The sequence below is a fragment of the Dendrobates tinctorius genome, unplaced genomic scaffold (assembly GCF_039654945.1).
Source record: "Dendrobates tinctorius isolate UK_male_01 unplaced genomic scaffold, ASM3965494v1 ptg000174l, whole genome shotgun sequence".
NCBI lineage: Eukaryota > Metazoa > Chordata > Amphibia > Anura > Dendrobatidae > Dendrobates > Dendrobates tinctorius.
The window spans coordinates 155337-176855 of NW_027361841.1; the positions used below are offsets into that span (position 1 = coordinate 155337).

Sequence of the window (21519 nt, forward strand, 5' to 3'; positions counted from 1 at the left end):
CCCAGTCTCCAGACCAGAACCCCATTGAAAACCTCTGGAATGTAATCGAGGAAGATGGATAGTCACAAGCCATCAAACAAAGAAGAACTGCTTAAATTTTTGTACCAGGAGTGGCATAAGGTTACCCAAAAGCAATGTGAAAGACTGGCCGAAAGCATGCCTAGACGCATGAAAGCTGTTATTAAAAATCATGATTATTCCACAAAATATTGATTTCTGAACTCTTCCTGAGTTAAAATATTTCTATTGTTGGTTCTACATGGTTATGAACTTGTTTTCTTAGCATTATTTGAGGTGTGCAAGCACTGCATTGTTTGTTCTTTTTACAATTTCTCATTTTCTGAAAATAAATACAAAATTTAGTGCTTGGAAATTCGAAGACATGTCAGTAGTTTATAGAATAGAAGAGCAATTTACATTTTGCTCTTATATACCTATAAAGATAGAAATCAGACAAACTGAAAATTTGGAAGTAGTCACTTAATTTTTGCCAGAGCTGTGTGTGTGTGTGTGTATGTATGTATGTATTTATGTAGTCCATCAAAGATGAAAGCAGCACAGCATGGAGACTTCAATTAAAGTGATGTTTATTAGCCCATCTGGCTATGTGACCATACAGCAACATTTCGGTCCAAAGAAGGGGGTGCAGACCTTTCTCAAGCAGCTTGATGTAACGTTGCTGTATGGGCACATAGCCAGATGGGCTACTCAATTAAAGTGATGTTTAAGTCTCCATGGTCCATGGTGTGCTGCTTTCATCTTCGATGGACTATTTTTAAGGTTTAGTATATGCCTGGAAAGCCTGCACCCGTTGTTTTTTCTTTCTTTTGTGCTGCTTTTTCACTTTTTTATTATATGTATGTGTGTGTGTATATATATGCTATATGAGGGCCAGGTGCCGGTGTCGCCGCTAGCTCATGCCCCCGGCACTTGCAATATTCCCTGTTCCACCGCCGCGCTCCGTCTTCCGGGTCCTCTGACTGTGACGTTCAGGTCAGAGGGTGCGTTGACGTAGTTAGGGCGCGCCCTCTGCCTGAACAGTCACTGCAGAGAGTCGGCGACCCTGAGGAGCAGTGGTCAGTGACGGAGGTGAATGTCTTTTTTTTTTTTTTTTAATTGCAGCAGCAGCATGATAAGATTTAATCCTATCACTCGTGCAATATATAAGCATGCTATGGGGCCATCATTAACTATTGTGCAGAATTATATGGGGCATGTTTTATTATGGAGCATGTTATGGGGCCACCATTAACTACTGTGCAGCATTATATGGGGCATGTCTTATTATGGAGCCATTATGGCGCCACCATTAACTACTGTGCAGCATTATATGGGGCATGTTTTATTATGGAGCATGTGGAGGGGCCACCATTAACCTTTGTGCTGCATTATATAGGGCATATTTTTGTATGGAGCATCTTATGGGGCCCATCATGAACTTTATGGAGCATTATATGGGCCCAACATGAACTTTATGGAGCATTATATGGGCCCTACTGATGTCTCAATTAATTTTACTTTTATTCGTATCTATTTTTATTTTTGAAATTTACCAGTAACAGCTGCATTTCCCACCCTAGGCTTATAGTCGAGTCAATACGTTTTCCAATTTTTTTTGTGGCAAAATTAGGGGCCTCGGCTTATACTCAGGTCGGCTTATACTCGAGTATATACGATATATACACATATACAAACATATACACATACATACTGCTCTGGCAAAAATTACGAGACCACTACGCAGTTTTTATAAAAATCAGCTTCTCTATATGTCTATATATTTTCTCTCTCTCTCTATCCATGCATATATATATTTTACCGTATATTGGACATATTTGGTATCGCCATGTCCGGAACTACCTCATCTATAAAACGGTCACACTAGTTAACCGCTTCAGTAGACACCATAAAAAATAAAAAAAGTGGCAAAAAGCTGATTTCTCATCATCACTAAAAACCTCATCTTGTCCCGCAAAATAAAGCCGATAAACTGCTCCATCAGTGGTAAAATAAAGAAAACTATAGCTGATAGTATACAACAATGTAAAAGTATTTTTTTAATAAAAAATAGTTTGAGTAAAAGCAGGAAAGCATAAAAAATATACTTGTGGTATTGTTGTATTCATATTGACCTGAAGAATAGATACCTTATCAATTTTACCAAAGGTTGAACGGCATGTAAAAATAAAATCCTGAATTGCTGCTTTGTTTCTGCTGTTTCCCAAAAATTAAAAAAAAGTGTCCAAAAATGGTAGCAATACAAACGTCAACTCGTTCCTCAAAAACCAGACTGCAGAAATATAGGAGAATTATAGCTTTCAAAATATGGCGCTGCAAAAACTTTGTTTTGTAATAAAAAGCATTTTTTAGTGTGTGACAGCAGCCAAACATAAAAAACTATATAAATCTGGTATCGCTGTAATCGCACTGACCCGAAGAATAAATCCGTCTAATCACTTATGCTCTTCGGTGAACAGCGTAAAAAAATAAATAAAACCAATTCTTCTCCTGCTGTTGATTGTTCATTCTGACTCCCAAAGGTTGCAGTAAGGCTGGCGGACATTTATCTTGTGCTCTGTGCTGAGCGTTTACATCGGATTTTCTGTGTAAATCTCTGAAAAACTTGATTCAGATAGAACCCCCGGCTGAAGATTCCCTATAATAAGGCCTATAGAGACACTGTGGACGCAGTCTGGCCTATGATCTGGTGCAGTCCGTCTTTTAAGGCTTGCATAAAAGCGCGGTCGGCAACAGTTTTGTTCGCTTCTGAAAAGAAGGTCATCTCTCAACAGAGGCCAGAGTCCAGTGTAACTCCACTGCCTCATTATAGTGAATGTTCCCAAAGGGTTTCATCTGAATGACATTCAGAGATTTACTTGGAAACCCCGATGTAAGTGCTCAGCGTAGAGCGTAGGATAAATGTAATCCAAAATGTTATGTACAATGTTCCCAATAAAAGCTCAATCTACAACAAAAGTAAGTCTGTCAAGTGAAAACTTTCGGTGCTTTCACGTTACTGGTCATGCAAAAAAGATTCTGGAAAAGTGCTATGTCTTCTCGCACCCCAAAAGAAATCCAGCGAATTTTGCACTTACAAATCCTAATGCTCCTCTCCCTTCTAATTCCCATAGTGTGCGTAAACCACATTTAGCATCCTCACTTTTGGTATTTCTGTAGTGATGAGAGCCCGCTTAATTTATCATTCAGAAGCATAAGCTGAGCACTATAAAGTACTGGGCACTACAATGGCAGGTTTGCAATTTTCATTCGACGACATTGACTTCTGCTTGTTTCTGGAAAACACCCATGAAGTCAAATTTGTCACTGCACCTGTAGATAAATTCCAAGAGGAGTGTAATTTTCAAGCTAATCACTTGAGAGGGAATTCTGCGCCTCTTGCACTTACGGGCTCTGTATATTGAATCCGAAAACTATTCAACTTACTATAATTTCTTCTCCAAGAATCAAATAGATGAATTAGATGAATTAATTGAGAGGTGTAGTATGTAAAATGCAGTCACTTATAGAGGGGTTCTACTGTTCTGGCACCTCAGACATGCTGCCAATGTGACATGGCTCCCGCAAACAATTCCTACAAAATTTTCAATATAATATGGTACTCCCTCCCTTCTGTGCTTCGCAGTGTGCCTCAAATGTAGTTCCCAATTACATGTAGGGGATTGTTGTACTGAGGTGTAAATGTACTGCACATTTTTTTGTGAAATTTCTCCTATTAGCCCTTATAAAAATTCACCGCCGAATGGTATAAAATTCTGTGTGCCACCGGTGTTGTCACTATGATCATGGGAGGGTGTAGTTTGTAAAATGGGGTCACTTATGGGTTATTTGTGCTGTTCTGGCACCACAGGGGCTTTGCCAATGTGGCATGGCATTCTGAACTTAAATATGGTGCTCCTGTCCCTTCTGAGCTTTGTGTTGTGCCTCAAAAGTAATTTTAGTCTACATTTGGGGTATTGGCGTGCTCAAGAGAATCTGCACTATTCATTTTCTCCTATTATTCCTTTTGAAAATTAAAAACTAGAGGCCAAAGAAACATTTTAGTGGAAAAAATGGTAATTTTCTTTTAACCTATTCTGTGAATCACCTAAGCATAAAAATCGCTTCCAACACTCCTAGATGAATTCCTCAAGAGCTGTAGTTTATAAAATGGTATCACTTGTGGGGGTTTCTGCTGTTTTGGCCTGCCAGTGACTCTTTTGTGGCATGGCATCTGCAATTGCAGCCAAAATTGTGCTCCAAAATTCAATTGGAGCTCCTTCCCTTCCAAGCCCTGCTGTGCATCTAAACAGGAGTTTTCCCCCACATAAGTGATATGGGAGAAATTGCACAACAAATTGTATCGCTCACTTTCTCCTGTTGCCCTTGTGAAAATTACAAATTTGGGACTGAAACAACATATATGCAGGAAAAAAAATTTTTTTTTTCATTTTCATGTGTCAGCGTTATAAAATTCTGTGAAGCACCTGCTTGGTTCAAGGTTCTCACCACACCTCTAGATAAATTCGTTGAAGGGTGTAGTTTCCAAAATGGAGACACTTGTGGTGAGTTTCCACTCTTTAGTCACATAGGGGTCTGCATACTCGACATGGTATCTATCTATTCCAGCCAATTTTGAGTTTCAAAAATCTATTGCTGCTCCTTCCTTCTGAGCCCTGCCGTGCAAGCAAACGTTAGTTTTCCACCATATATGGTGTACTTTGGAGAAATTGTACAACATACTGTACAGTACATTTTCTCCTGTTACCCTTGTGAAAATTTCGGGCTTAAGGAACATTTTTGTGGGAAAAATTAAAATGTTCATTTTTTTCCTTCCACATTGCTTTAATTTCTATGTGCAGATTTTAAAATGGTGTCACTTTCGGGTATTTTTCTGTCACATAGGCCCCTCAAAGTCACTTCAAACATGGTATGGTGTCCCTAAAAAAAATGATTTTGTAAATTAGAAATTACTGATAAATTTTTAACCCTTCTAACAAAAAGAAATAGTTTAAAATATTCAGATGTAAAGTAGATATGAAGTAAATGTTTAATTATTTTGAGTGATATAGCAATCTAGTTTAAGGACATAAAAATTAAAAGTTTGAAAATTGCAAACGTTTTAAAAAAAAGTTGCAAAAATTCCGATGTTTTCACAGATAAACACAAAAATATTTTTCTTAAATTTACCACGTTCTTTAAGTACAATGTGTCACAAAAAACAGTCTCCGAATCACTGACAGCCGTTGAAGCGTTCCAGAGTTATTACCTCATAAAGTGGCACTGGTTAGAATTGAAAAAATTGGCCTGGTCAGGCTTTGGGGTGAAGGGGTTAAGAATGATTAAAGAACAAATGTGCATGATCGACCACTGCTCCATTCACATGGAATTCAAGACCGATTCTTTGGATGAGAATGGGTTCCAGCATTTGGACTTCCAGCGATTTGGGAAGTTACCCCACAGATAAGGGCATGATGATTATTACAATTTTAATAAGATGGCCAAAAAAGCTTACTGATACAGTATTTTATATGCGAACGTCACTCAATTTACAGTGAATGCCGTACTCCCCACGTTGCACTCCCAGAGGTTCAGGAAAGCGAGATATTGTGTGGTCTGCTTGTGACATAAGGGTACAAAGTGGTCAGTGGTGATTTTGTTTTCTAGACTAACAAAGCACATATGTGACTGATAAGTTAGGATGCATTATGCCTCTAATGATTATATTGATTCTACATTCTGGTATAAATCTTCAGTTTTATGTATTTATTATAGGTATTTCTCAGAGAGATTATACACAGTATTATGAACACGTCTGTAAACAAAAAGAGGACATCTGCAGATCAATACAGGAATTTTTCAAAGAAAACATCCAGTACAAGTTCCTTGATGAGGACTGTAAGTAGAAGATTTCTACCTTAAATTATTTCAAGAATTTACTGCACCCATATTCCAGTTTAAAAGGGCTTGTCCAGTTTGAACAACACCTGTTCTCATGATTGTTACACTAACAATGTGCACATTGCACACTCTTTCGGTGAAGGGAAGGATTTTAAATTAACGTGCAGTCCATCAAAAAAAACCAAAAACACGAAGGTATGTTTCCACTTAGCGCATTGCCTGCTCTTTGGGCGGAGCGGAAACCACCCAAAGCCCTGCCCCCTTCTGTACACGTGGTGATTCTGGATGTGTTCGTTGAACACATGCGGTATCACCGCATCGCATACATAGACAGGGTTATTTACCCTGCAGAGACTGAGAGTCTCTGCAAGATAAACAGACATGCTGCGTTCTAAAAAGACGTGCCGCATGTCCGGTTTTGTGGGTGTGTCACCCGCATATTAGGACGCATAGTGGAGACGGGATTTCATAAAATCCCCTCTACTATGCTGTATCATCTGGACGCTGTGGATTAAACGCTGCGGCTGTATGCAGCGTTCAAACTGCAGCAAAACCGGATGTAATACGGCCCGTGGAAACATACCCTTAGGCTATGTTCACATTACTTTTTTGGCACACGTCAGCGGCTCCGTCAGGACTTACATCTGAAGCCTTGAAAAATGTGACTCTGATGCATCTGTTTTTGGAGCCATTGACTTTAATCACGTTGACGCTGTCTCTTTGCGCTCTGTATGCCATCATTTTCTGCAGTATATGCCTTTTTCAGGTGGGCACAAAAAAGTGGTCAACTGCATTTTTGTGCCTCCTTGAAAAGCGGATAGCGCAAAAAAAAAAAAAGGTTAGCAGCTGATTTGTTTTGGGTCTATAGGGGTGTTGTGCCAAATCCAACCCCATCAGGTGAGCATATATCTCAACCCCCATCCCTTTTCACCATACTCTACAATCCTATGTGCGCTTGTCTCCTTTCTTTTTTATAAAATATGATGTTAGACAGAGCGCAAAGTGACTGATTCCTTCATTAACATTAATTAGTCCCATCAGTGAATCCACCTGAATCCTGTTTTTCAGGGCTTCAGACGGAAGCCCTATTGGGACCACGGATGTGTGGCAAAATGTTGATGTGAACCTGGCATACACCTAGAAATGAATGTTTAAATTACACTGGAAATATAGTTACTCTCACTTGTCATGCTGCAGAATGGTCTGCATAATCCTAAAACAGTCTTGCAGAAATCCCGCAGAGAAGGGGTTAATATTCTGCTTGTCAATGCCATCTTTGAATGGTGAATCTCTTGACCAAGGGGCAAGGCTTTGCAAATTTTGTCCTAATCCAAGCAGAGCACTACTGGAAGACTTCTGCTACAGCCAGTTGTCTTACAGCCACACACAGGGCAGTGAGCAGGAGAAGACATATGGATGAGCTCCTGAAACAGAGATTTTATTTTTTTAAATTGTTTTCAGTTTAATTTTTCTTTTTTAAACATACATTAGTTCTGGAAAACTTTCCATTGGTATAGAATATATCAAAGTTTATTACACCAATGTACTATATAAACAGGCAAAAAATAATCATAATTATAAAAACAGTCTACAAAAATGCGAGAACACAGGTGTTCACGGCACATGGTCCAAACAGAGTGGCGGGCATGTGTGTTATAGGTCCTGTGCGTGTATAGAAATTCATGTAGGAATCATGATGTATCCCTACCCTTATATAATGATATGAATGGGGATTTAAATAGAATTTAGAAATCCCATGTCTAAAGTTATGTTTATAATAAGGTGCATGTGCATCTGATCTGGGAGCATGAAACATATCCATGATTGATCAAGGTCTATGTCACAACACAATTGAAAGCACGTGATTAAGTGCCAAGTTAATGTATTAATGGGGAAATATATTAGTACCAAAGTAAACAATTCACCATACCCATCATGAACCCGTGTAGACCCGCGCAAACAGCAGTCCCAAGGTGCTTTTCCAACGAAGTTCATGTGAAACGCGCGTTAGTTAGGACTGCTGTCATTGCTGGTCCACACGGGTTCATGATGGGTAAGGGCTACTTCTTAGCCCTGTTTTTGCTTCAAATGAATAACTCAATAACATCTTGGCCTTTATTTTCTGTAAAATTCATACAGACATGATTTTTTTTTTTACACCAAATACATTCTTTTTTTTTATCTATGTATATTACTTCTAAATACATTTAGCCACTGATTTCTGTCTTCTAGTTGTTTTCGACATATACAAAGACTGTGAGGTAAGTTAAATGTGTAAAGACTCATCTAAAAATGAGAGCTGCACTTCTATATACATTTTTGCTGCATGCTTTCACCTATTGTGCAATAGAATAGCTATAAAATTAAAGGCGTCCACAGAATTCTTTGGGAGAATGGGTATGTTCCTTTTTCTTTTTGTCAAAAGCCCAGCCCATCTCAAATCTGTTTGTTCAGTAAGTCCTAGCATCCAAAATAAAACGTTTCTTTTTTAAAGAGTTATTCCCAAAAATCACAATGTGGTCTTATAATAATGTACACCCATATTTTTTCATTTCTGCCAATATACCTCATTTGGAAATCTGCCCCGTTTAACACCCCACCAAAGATAACCCTCCACTCTTTATTATACCACAGTTGTTATTGGAACCATCCTCTAGTAGCTCAAATAGACCTGGTCGATCACGCGTAGTACAGTCTCTCATCTGGCTTCCTGCCAGCTTAGCTTTGCTTCTACTATGAGAGATGAGGTTATAGAAAATCCCAATGCAGAGAGCAACTACGAGGAAGTCATGGTGGGTGTACTGGTAACTAAGAGGAGTGACATAAAGCAGGATGGGCTGTATACAGGGGGTTGAGAGGAGAGAAATACTGAAAACAGGGGCTGAAAGAAGGATATAATGCAAGATGTAGTTCTGCATATAGAGGATAGAAAAGAGAGGGCTTTGCATAGAGGGTTTGAGATTAGTTGTTCTTTGTTGCCTGGTGCTGAGAGATCAGTGATGAGAAGCTGCAAATGCTGCTGTATTGACACATGTGACAAATGATTATCATCTGCCATATGTATCAATAGAGTGGCATTTGCAGTTTCATAAAACTGATCTGTTAGCAGGGAACAAACACAGCTTTGCACTGCAGTTGTGGAGATGTGAGGGAGAGCTGAGCTCTGCTAGAAACTGCTAATAACACACTGCAGTTATACTGAGTTAGAAGATAAAATCAATCAGCCAAGGTACTGTAGTAGAGTGAAGCATAGGGTAAATTTAACACTTGGATCAGATTGACGATAACTCAGGGTGGGGCTAGTCAGGAGCACACGGGACGGAAGAAGGAGTCTGTAACACTGACGAGAAGCTGCTGGGAAATGTAGTTTTTTGAAAAATAGAAAAGGACCACCATCCATTCTGCGATGAGAAGGGAAAGCAACAAGGTGCAGATAGAAATGGGGAAAAAACCTCAAAGCAATTAAAAAAAAAAAACTGTGTTGCACTTAGTCTGTATATCACCAATAAGTATGTATTAACTTTGCTTTGTGATAATGCGATTGTGGGAATAATACTAAAACTCCATTGAGCTAAGCTCAACTGCTGAATGTTCCTGTCTGCACTGGCCTTGCAATAAAGTGTAAATGATTGTACTTGTAATTCCCAAATACAGTGATCAACCCTCTACTTATTTCTTTGGTCCTGTCATGCATGACCAGCATATGATCCAATGCACAATAATGCAAACATTGCAGTAAGGCGATAATTTGCTTTTAGTCTTTTCCTTAGATGCCTGTTTCATAACACTAACCCATGAAATGCTGATTTGACTTGTGACGAGTGAAAGTGTTCTTTAATTATCACAGCAACATGTATTTAAATTGCACAACTAGTTCTTGTTTATGTGACATATTTTTCATTTTGTTGTTAATGTTTACTCAAGAATTTTTTCCTAACATCCCGGTTGCTTTATTAACGTAATTTCAGATTTTTGTAAGTGATTCATTCATCTTTATTAGTAGTAACATTTTAACAAGGTTCAGTTTCCATTGTAGAACGACCTCGATCCACTAATATAAATAGGGCCAATTTCATTTAGATTTATTTTCAATCAAAAGTGCTTTGGATGTCCTGCAAAAGTTAGACTAGATAAGTTTTACTAATATATAACATAAAAAAACTTTTCAAATTGGCTAATTAAAAAAATGTTCTATTTTGTGTATGCAGTTTAAATACAGAAATAGGTTTTCGTGGTTTTAACCTTTATTTATTGGTTAAGCAGCATGGGGATAAAGGAGATAACTGCAGGATCAGACTAAACACAAATTATAATATTCAGCTAAGAGAAATAGGTTTGCATAGGAGTTGTAGACCACATGGTAGAAGTAATTTAATGGAACACTAAACCTAGAAATAAATGGTGAACATAAACATAACATAATCTGGCCCCCAACTGTTTGCCAGTCTGTAAAATAATCTGCATGTCCTGTAAAGATACAATCTTGTAGAAATTATACAAAGGAAAGTTTCCCAGTGATTATTTCTATTTTCTTGCTGTTCTTCACTGCTTGTTGTCTCCCACCTCCTTCCCTGCCTTTTTAATGCAGGTTTTTAACCCAGAAATTGATTTTTTTGTTTTTACATGATTAACATATTAAATTCTAAGAGCCATAACTTAATCGTTCAGTCTGTATAGCTGAATGAGTACATATGATATACAATTTTTATGTGACTACTCGTGTTTATTATATTGATGGCTTAATCATGTACCACAAGCATTTTTTACCTTTTGTGTCCTCCCGATTTCCTCATAGATTGTAAGCTTGGGAGCAGGGCCCCCACTGCTCTTGTATGTATATGGTATGTGCTACTCTGTAATGTCTGATATTGTCTGTACACGTGCCCTCTGTTTATAACGTGCTGCAGAATATGGTGGCCCTATAGAAATAAAATTATTACGGTTAATTTGAAGGGCAGATTGTATGTGTAATGGCTCTATTAAATGAAAAATATCTCCATATACTGTATGTGGAGCGTAATGTAGCATACCGGTATTTTTTGTCTTGTTTTAGATTTGTACACATTTCAGTATATAAAAAAAACCCCTTTCTATGAAACCAGGCATAAGGCGATACGGTAGAGGACCAAAAAGTTCTGTTATGGCTCTAAATGAAATAGTCATAGTATGGCGGTATTCTTGAATCCTAACACTTCAAAATCCATAAAATTGTGGAACAATATAAAAAATGTTAAGGATCTATGGTAATGCAGTCCATGCTTTTAGGGCAAGATATGGCTGATTGATTTTAATCCATTCGGAGAAGTAACAGACTCCTTGCTATTCACTTGGGAAGAACTGCTGAACGGCCGAGTGCCAGGGGACGAGGAGGATATGGAGCAGGTAGTTATTATTGTTATAAAGAACTGTTTTGTTTTTTCAATTACTGCTTCAAAATGTATTGATAACTGAACTAATTACTATCCTGCATTGTGTGCCAAAGTTGTATGATTCGATGATTAAGAATGACTGTTGCTTAGAAAGGTTTTTAAAATGGATGTACAATATCCTCTCCATAAGAATACTTTTTTTGATCAAATTTCCTGTGACAGATTTTCAGTTCCACCATAAATCACACTTACTAGACCTTTTCTTTTTGAAGACCACCCCTGAAAAAGACAGCTTTAGAAAGTGATCTGAGGGGTGTAGGGTGGGGATTAGCTCAAAGAAGTGTAGTATTGCTGTATAATAAATATACCCTGCATAATAGAAAATACAGAAAAAGTAAAGAAAAAAAACAAAACCTTAATCTAGGAGAATGATTAACTTTTAGAAAAATTCTAAATTCCAAAAGTTCTTAAATTTCTTTTCATCCGATCATGTGATAGCTGTAGCTAATCACTGTCCTCAATGTTGACTCATTGGTCATCTCTGTGAGCAGATTCCTGTCTAGCCAAAACAATGTAGAAAGACCAGAATGAGACCCAAACAGCGTCGGGAAAGGAGCAGCAAATAAGGTTGTTTCTGCCGCATGTAATTCTGCAATCCCCTTAAAAATTAACATGACAGTCTCAAACCTTTCCGAAGCAAATCAGCCAACTGTGAATATATCCAGTGAGGGAGCAGATTGTAGAGAATAATAACCCATTAAGGCTACTTTCACACATCAGGTTTTCGGCGTCAGGCGCGATCCGGCGTCGTGCCGGAATGCCGGATCCGGCAAATGTTTTGTAAAACCTGATGTGCCGAATCCGGTTTTCTGCCGGATCCGTCTTGTTCTTGACAGACAAAACCGGATCCGTCTCATCCGGTTCATCCGTTTTTCTATCCGTTTTTCGACGGATTACGCCGGATCCGGTTTTTAAAATTGACCCTTGTGGCCTTCCGAACGGGATTGGCTACTGGAAAACTATATATAGCATGTTCCTACAGCCCTTCTTTGACAGGTTGTAGAGAAGAAAGTGCAGGTTGGAGAGAAGAGCAAGTTACTGGCGAAGATGGATGTTGTCATTGGAAATATTACCACTAGAAGTTCTGTGACGGTTTCAGGGACAATTTTCCACTATACTTTATGTCACCTCAAGGCAGAGTACACTGGGATGACAGAGTGTGAAAGATTTGTGCCCTAACCAAACTTGTGTACCTTCTGGACCAACAGTATATACCTTTGCCAACCAAAGTTGGCTATCTTGTCATGGTCTTACTATTTTTGCCTTTAGGCCACAGGTGTGTACCTGGTTGTGTTTTATGCAAAGTATTTCACCTTTTAACAAAAGTTGTGTACATTGGTAGGAAATCACCAACAATAAACACAACTTTTTAGGTGAAATACTTTGCTTCAAACACAACCAGGAACACAACTGTGGCAAAAAGCTAAAATTTACCCACAGTTATATACCTGGTTTTGAATACCTTTTTACCTTTGAAATACCCTGTATTTAACCTTTTTTTTAAACATAGTTCGCCGCAGAAAGAAATGACAGACAACCATTGTGAAACGATAATTTAACTTTTATTTAAAAATTTTTTTTTTTTGTAAAATGTTTTTAAAGTGCAAAAAACTTTTTTAATAAAGGTTTTAAACCCAATGGGCATTTTTATTACAAAAAACACACATTACAAATCTGTGTACTGTGGGGTGGAAATACTGCTGGAGGGGCTGCGGGACACTTCGACACTGGGTGTGTGGAGAGAGGACTGGGATCGTGGTGGGGAAGGAACAGTTAGAGGTGAAGGTGTGGAAAAAGCTACAGAATGGGTGGACATGTGGGAGGCAGAAGAGGTGGTGGGCGGTGGAGTGGAGGGTTGGGCAGGGACTGTAGGAGCAGATGATGTTGATGGAAAGTTGTATGGGGAAGGAGTTTGGTACGGGGAAGGAGTTTGGTACGGGGAAGGAGTTTGGTACGGGGCAGGTTGCTGGAAGTGGGGAGATGTCTGGTACTGGGGAGGTTGCTGGTACTGGTGAGGTTGCTGGTATGTAATAGGAGGGGGAGGATGGAAAGTGGCTGGAGGGGGTGCAGATGTAATAGGAGGGGGAGGATGGAAAGTGGCTGGAGGGGGTGCAGATGTAATAGGAGGGGGGAGGATGGAAAGTGGCTGGAGGGGGTGCAGGTGGAGGAACTACAGTGGTGGGAGGTGGAGGTTGGGAGGTAACCTGCTGTAGAGCACCGTGGCACGAATGCATTACATGCATCTGCTGGGTAGGAGATAGTGTTGCCATGCGCTCCACAACAGACCTGAAAAAGGTGTGGTTTGGCGAAGATCTTGCTTCTGAATGCATGGTTTGCAGAAGTGTCTTCACCTCCAGAATGCTGGAGTTGATCTGCTGAAAGCCTGCGGAGATTTGCTCTGACAAGACTTTTAGACAGTTCTGGAAAGATGCATTCAGATGCAAGAACTCTTGCGCATAACTCTTTTCCTGACCCCTCTGCCGCTGCCGCCCAGTACCCACAGGTGTACTAGAGGTGGCAGGGGCAGAAGGGTGGGGTAAAGGGAAAGCGATCTCCTCACCAGCAGCTTCATGTAATGTAGGCGGCCACGATGCTCCTGTGCTGGTGGATGGGACAGATGGGTCGAATGTGTGGGAAGGCTGGGAAGGTGCAGATGTACCGGGGCGGTCGAAGTGTCCCTCGGTGCCGGTCTCCTCAGGGATCGCCTCAGAAGGGTCCAATCGTGCAGGCTCCCGAGTGCTGCTCACCGTGCTGTGGAATAAAGAGAAAAAAAAACAATTAAAATACTGACATGGTATGGCCCTGGCTGAAAAAAAAAGTTACATCTAACATTTTTTTCACATGTGGTGTGTAATATTTACCTTCTGGTGAGCATTGTTTCCCGGAGGAACGACAGGGCTTGTGCGTACTTGTACTTGCTCCTGCGTCCTCCAGATCTACTCGGGGCCCGCATCTCTTTATTGAACTCCTTCTTGAAACGATCCCTCACAGACCGCCACTGATTCACAATTCTGTTCCCTGAAACGAGAAAGGAGTGGTTAGTATACAACATCAGTGTTTCACAAACTCCAGTCCTCATGGTCCCCAGGGGTCATGTTTTCAGGATTTCCATAGTAAATAGAAATCCTGAACACATGATCCGTGGGGACCACGAGGACTGGAGTTCGGGAAACACTGGTTTACATCAAGCAGCCGGTACTGTATATACTTACGCTCTTTAATCTGGGCCCGAACATCGAGGTCCTCCCAGCGGCCCACAAGGAGCGAACAGATTTCCTCCCAGAGTCGTCGGGTAACGATCAGGTCAGCGTGGCGGCGGTCAGCCATATTCCAGAGCGGCTCCCTTTCTCTGACGAGATCGATGAGGCGGTCCACATCAATCCCTCCATCCTCACCGTCAGAGTCGGGAGCACGCTGTGAAGGCTGTTAAAGAAAATGACAAAAATAACATAATTAGCCTCCACAAAAGAAATGAAATAAAAAGTGCAAAAAAACAAAGCAAAAATATTTATACTTACACGCTGGTGACCGCCGTGTTGCTGTCGCCGACGACCCTGGGAGGCACTGCGAGGACCTCTTGGCCGAGCACCAGATTGGGAAGACTAGAGAAGAAAACAAAAAATGTTATGTCTTTGGATGTAGGCATTTGTTTGCTGTGTGTGGTCTGCAGAACATTGTTTTCTATGTGTTGTGTGTAGTGTGATGTTGTGTTTCTGCGTTTGATGCAAAAAACTTACCAATTGTGAGCCCACTCCAGGTGTCTGTCCACCCCTTCCTTCTTCTTCTGGGAGCTCCTCTTCATCTTGTGATTCCTGTTTTGAAATAAAAGGCAATGAATAGACATATATTACAGAGATGATGGATTTTGGAAATAAAAACTTACCGTCAAACGCTGACGATGCGAGGGAGGGCTCCCAGAAGAAGATGTGCTGTCCTGTTGATGGCCAGACTCCATGGCTGTGGGTATTGCTGCTGCTGTTGCTGCTGCCAGTGATGCCATTTCTGCTGCTGCTGCTGCTGCATCTCTTTGGCGGCTGTTGAATAAAGAGAAACAGAGGGCCAATGAATATCTTGATATTCCATGGCCCTAGTTTGGAGGAATGGGGGATTTGATAATTACCGTCTCTCATCTGCTGCTGGACTCCCCTCCTCAGCATGTTCCATTTGCTGCTCCATTTGGGGTGGTGCTGATGGTGCTGCTGCTGCAGATGTCTGCTGCCTTCTCCTGCTCCTGGTTCTTGGCTTGGGTGGCATGTTGGGTGTGGCTGAGGGTCCCATTGTCTTGCTTTTATATATCTCCTGTGGGCAGAGCTACTGAGCATGCTCAGACCAAAAAACCGGATCCGGCGCTCATAGGCTTTCATTGTGTGAAAAAGCCGGACGCGCCGGATCCGGCGTGTCCGGCTTTTTCGCCGGAGACAAAAAACGTTACAGTAGCCGTTTTTTCCAGACGCCGGATCGCGACACATTGCCGGATCCGGCGAAAACCGGATGAAACGCATGGCCATCCGGCGCAAATGCAAGTCAATGGGGGGGAAACCGGATCCGGCATTGCATTTCGCCGGATCCGGTTTCTGTCAAAAGCGCCGGATCGCGCCTGACGGCGAAAACCTGATGTGTGAAAGAGGCCTAACTGTAGAAGAAGTTGAAGACCTGTCTTCATTATAAGCGTTGTTCCATGACTAAAAATGACATTGCTCTGTTATGTTAGCTCATGCAAAACATAATTTTCCACTTGCAATCTTAGAATAAAAAAATTATCCAGTGAATAGATATTTCTTTACATATTTGTTGTTGCACCCCGCTACTGATTTGATCACCACTAAGAACCTCCACCAAATGCACCTAAAGTTTCCTCTAATGTGTTTGTTTTTATTAGCTGTCCTGCACAATAGCAATAATGGCTGTGATCCATGTACAAGTGTATTACGTGATACAGTGGGTGCGGAAAGTATTCAGACCCCTTTAAATTTTTCACTCTTTGTTTCATTGAAGCCATTTGGTAAATTCAAAAAAAGTCACCAAGGACAACATCTGCAAGGAGTTTGTATGTTCACCCCGTGTTTACGTGGGTTTCATCCGGGCACTCCGGTTTCCTCCCACATTCCAAAGACATACTGATAGGGAATTTAGATTGTGAGCCCCATCGGGGACAGTCATGATGATTATAATGTGTGCAAACTGTAAAGCGCTGCGGAATATGTTAGCGCTATATAAAAATAAAGATTATTCTAAATAAAGATTATTATTATATTATAAAAATATAGAAATTTTTGCAAATGTATTTTAAAAAAAAAAACTGAAATAAAAAACTGAAATATCACATGGTCATAAGTATTCAGACCCTTTGCTCAGTATTGAGTAGAAGCACCCTTTTGAACTAGTACAGCCATGAGTCTCCTTGGGAATGATGCAACAAGTTTTTCACACCTGGATTTGGGGATCCTCTGCCAGAATGTAAGTCCGCAAGGTCCTCTCCCCTCTGTACCAGTCTGTCATCGTAAATTTGTTTACTGTCAACAATATCTATAACTTTGTATGTAACCCCTTCTCATGTACAGCACCATGGAATTAATGGTGCTATATAAATAAATATTAATAATTCTTCCTTTGCAGATCCTCTCCAGTTCCGTCAGGTTGGATGGTGAACATTGGTGGACAGCTGTTTTCAGGTCTCTCCAGAGATGCTCAATTGGGTTTAGGTCAGGGCTCTGGCTGGGCCAGTCAAGAATGGTCACAGAGTTGTTCTGAAACCACTCCTTTGTTATTTTAGCTGTGTGCTTAGGGTCATTGTCTTGTTGGAAGGTGAATCTTCGGCCAAGTGTGAGGTCCAGAGCACTCTGGAAGAGGTTTTCATCCAGGATGTCTCTGTACTTGGCCACATTCATGTTTCATTCAATTGCAACCAGTCGTCCTGTCCCCGCAGCTGAAAAGCACCCCCATAGCATGATGCTGCCACCACCATGTTTCACTCTTGGGATTGTATTGGGAAGGTGATGAGCAGTGCCTGGTTTTCTCCACACATACCGCTTAGAATTATCACCAAAAAGTTGTATCTTCGTCTCATGAGACCAGAGAATCTTATTTCTCATAGTCTGGGAATCCTTCATGTGTTTTTTTTAGCAAACTCTATGCTGGCTTTTATATGTCTTGCACAGAGGAGAGGCTTCCGTCAGGCCACTCTGTCATTAAGGCCTGACTGTTGGAGGGTTGCAGTAATAGTTGACTCCCTACTTCAGCTGTGGAGCTCAGCCACGGTGATCTTGGGGTTCTTCTTTATCTCTCTCAGCAAGGCTCTTCTCCCACGATTGCTCAGTTTGGCTGGACGGCCAGGTCTAGGAAGACTTCTGGTGTTCCCAAACTTCTTCCATTTAAGGATTATGAAGGCCACTGTGCTCTTAGGAACCTTGAGTACTGCAGAAATGTTTTTCTAACCTTGGCCAGATTTGTGCCTTGCCACAATTCTGTCTTTGAGCTCCTTGGCCATTTCCTTTGACCTCATGATTCTCATTTGGTCTGACATGCACTGTGAGCTGTGAAGTCTTATATAGACAGGTGTGTGCCTTTAAAAATCAAGTCCTATACATTTAATTGAACACAACTAGACTCCAATGAATGAGTAGAACCATCTCAAGGAGGATCACAAGGAAATGGAAAGCTTGGGACTTAAATATGAGTGTCTGAGCAAAGTGCCTGAACACTTATGACCATGTGATATTTAAGTTTTTCTTTTTTAATAAATTTGCAAAAATTTCTAATTTGTTTTTTTTTCCGGTCAAGATGGAGTGCAGAGTGTACATTAATGAGAAAAAAATTGAACTTTTTTGAATTTACCAAATGGCTGCAATGAAACAGAGTGAAAAATGTAAAGGGGTCTGAATACTTTCTGTACCCGCGGTAGTACTAGGCTTTGGGCATGTGTAATCTCCAAATAATCAGCTCTGACTGAATCAAAAAGGGGCACTATAACAAGTATGAAACAAAAAATTTTGAAAAAGAGCTCGGGGGCCAGCAGTGCTGCAGGGAGAATTGATGAAACAAAGATTTGATTGTCAAGGAAATTCATAAAATCTTCATCTTTAGTAGGTAGATATAGAAGCAGTATACAAAAAGTCACAACTCCAATTGGGGGATATTTTTGTGTTTCAGACCGAAAGGTGTTTAATCGTTTCATGTAATGATTGAAGATCTTTCAGGCTGAAACGCATTTGCTACTAAAAGATCTCCCAATGGGGTTGTAACGATTTTAAACAATGTAGGATAGATCTTCAGCTCACCTGGTTCAGCCTGCCCAGTCCTCCTTTCCGTAATCTCGGTGCACGGAGTGGATCCATCCCCATCTGGGAGAAATGCTCAATGAAAAAAAGTTTTTTATAGTTCCAGCACACGATGTGAAAAAATTAAGAAAAGCCTTTATTTAATCCATAATTAAAAAATGCAATTCCAGTGATGATAAAAGCATGTGTAGGCTTACGCGTTTCGGATCATATTTGACCCTTAATCTTAGCTATAACAAGTATGTAACAGTAATTCCTACACCAAGTAGCATTTCTTATAAATGATTTATTCAAATTGTCAAGTTATGGGAAATCTAGCAAAATAAATACATATTTATCTTTTGAAAGTATCTCAATTAGAAAATACCAGTGAGGAAAAACTCCAAGCCTATGTTATCTACTCAGCAATCTGCTACACTACACTGCAAAACAGTGACTAGTCGATAAATTGTTCTTATTTGTGTTTAACTCTAGGATTGCCCTATGTTTCGCAATACTACTAGTGAAGTCACAGTCCAACCTAGCCCTTACTTGAGTTACCGATTACCAAAGGATTTTGTTGATCTTTCAACAGGAGAAGACGCGTATAAGCTTATTGATTTTCTTAAACTGGTGAGTAAATGACTTGATTTGTCAGAGTAATTAAGATTTAGTTCATTAACAACAATTTTTTTTTTTTTTTTTATTAGTATTATGTACATCTAAGTCCAGCATTTTTGTTTTTTGTAGAGAATCATAAGTTAACCAGGAGTCTCACAAAAACCGTAAACTGTACAACTAACCAAATAGGAACACTTTATTTTAAGGGATTGTCTGATCTTGACAGTGGGCGGTCACATGATCATCATTATGCAATTTGCTAATATACAGTTACTCGCCAACTAGACGTGCTCGGAGGAATCTGCCAATATTGTCAGATTCAGATGACAGCCTGTGTTTGGGGCCTCCCAACTTTCTCCTGACATTTTGTAAGGGGAGATGAGGATTCAGCATATCCAATTTCGGATGGCCAGTCCTTTTGTTCTCGGGAAATAAACCACTGCCACCAGAAGATACGGCTTGTGGAACCCCTAACACTAGGTACCTGCAACTTTTCTGTTAGTACAGTGCTTGATCTGTGCCCAGGCTGCTGTAATCACAGGACTTTATTATCTAACAAGCTTCCTCTACAGACAAGTAAAGCAAACCATAAACAACATTTCACTGAGCTTTTAACTGCTGTGCACCTTTTTCGAATTTCTTTGTAATAAACTGTAAAATACAAGAGAGATCCTGGCAGTCCACAGACAGCGCAATAAATTATCAATTCAACTGCCAGATTATTTGGTTTGAGTACTGACCTAAAAATTGCAGTTTTAACAAATGGAAATGTTTTGACAGCAGTAACTGGTAATTACAAATACTTTTTTTTTGTGACAGAAGCGAAATCAACAAGAAGAGGACTCTGATGATTAGTTTATTTCTTACTCTTCAATTAGATCGCCTTCTGATGTCCTGTATGTGACCTTGTCTTACACAGATACTAAAGTCCATCATTGTCCAAAGTTGATCAGCAAAGATGAGCAACACTTCAGGATCAGTAGTTTTTTATTAAGAGTTTTGTCTTCAGTCTGATGTTTGTTTTATATTGTATGTAAAATAATGAATGGGGTTTTTTTGCTTTATTTTTTCGGAAAAAAACTTGATTGAAATAAGTAAGGGTGCGCTTACACTTTTGGCAGTTGAACTTTATTTTTATCATTTGTTTTTGTAGACAATGGTCTGCAGTTGATGTCAGAAATGTTAATTGCCTTCTAGATTTCGTACACTTTTTCTTTAGCAATAGGGAAAATACATAATTCCTTGGTACTTCAAATAAACAGTTCCCATATGTTGGAGGCTTGGGGTCCCGTTTCACATAGCGACGCACCAGCGATCCCGACAACGATACGACCTGGTAAGGATCGCTGGTGCGTCGCTACATTGTCGCTAGTAATCTGCCCAACAGGCAGATCTCTTCAACGACCCAGCAATCCGATGGCGATCCGTATAACGACCTCGGCGGTCGTTGGTACTTTGTCACACAGCAGCTTTTCTGACGACTCACGCCTGTGTCCATGAGTTCTGCGTCGCCAACGAGGTCGCTCGTCGGCGTTAAACACAGTGATGCGCGCTGGCCAGCGGGACGCCAACGATGAAAAAATGGCCCAGGACATTCAAGCACGATCAGCGATATCCAGCGGGGGGGGGGGGCGGTCGCCACTATGTGTCACATGTAGCGAGATCGTTGTTGCGTCACAAAATCGGCGATCTCGCTATGTGAGACGGGGCCTTTACAGCAAGCTACAAAAAGTGAGGCTTAATAGACATTACAGTTTATAACCTTTCTACAGTCAGTGGTTTCATTCTGTGAGCTGGCTGTCAACCTACTAATAAGAAGGGGCGTCCACATACCTTCTTCAACACATTGTATGTATGCAAATAAATATACCGTATCTTACAGATTGTTTGAACTTTTACTTTGTTAAGCTCTGTCAGTGATGATGGGAACAGAAAATATCCTTGCTAATTGAATAAAAATGTAGCAATAGCAGAATAAGTAAATTTTAAATAGGTAGGTTGCAAAAAAATAAATATTTCTGAAAATGCTGACTATTCTCAAAACTTCCTTTTAAAGTTTCCGTTAAGGTTTTTATTATGTTTGTTCTTATTGTTGTGCCTGTTTTTAGCACATAGCAAACCTAGTTGACTTTTTTCAAATCATCATAATGCTTCTTGTTACTTTTAGATTTGCATAAGTGTAACATAAAAAAGCCTAGTTGTTCCTTTACTTCAATCATTTACAAGAGTTTTCTAAATGGATTTTCTTTCTGCCCTCTGTTAGTTAAGAAGTGCCTCAATGTTCATATAATTTACTAGCAATAGGTGCAGTAGTA

At 40.2% G+C, this 21519-nt stretch overlaps 1 protein-coding gene across 1 annotated transcript in view; it reads left to right on the top strand.

The window, feature by feature from the left end:
* Positions 1–21235, top strand: part of CDC123 (cell division cycle 123) — a 159517-nt gene extending 138282 nt beyond the window's left edge. Inside the window, exons 9-13 of the mRNA XM_073551253.1 lie at positions 5773–5895; positions 8131–8159; positions 11164–11280; positions 19079–19216; positions 20024–21235. Of these exons, the coding sequence (XP_073407354.1) occupies positions 5773–5895; positions 8131–8159; positions 11164–11280; positions 19079–19216; positions 20024–20059 (443 nt within the window). The 3' untranslated portion in view covers positions 20060–21235. The remainder of the gene's footprint in view (positions 1–5772; positions 5896–8130; positions 8160–11163; positions 11281–19078; positions 19217–20023) is intronic.
* Positions 21236–21519: the final 284 nt, after the last annotated feature.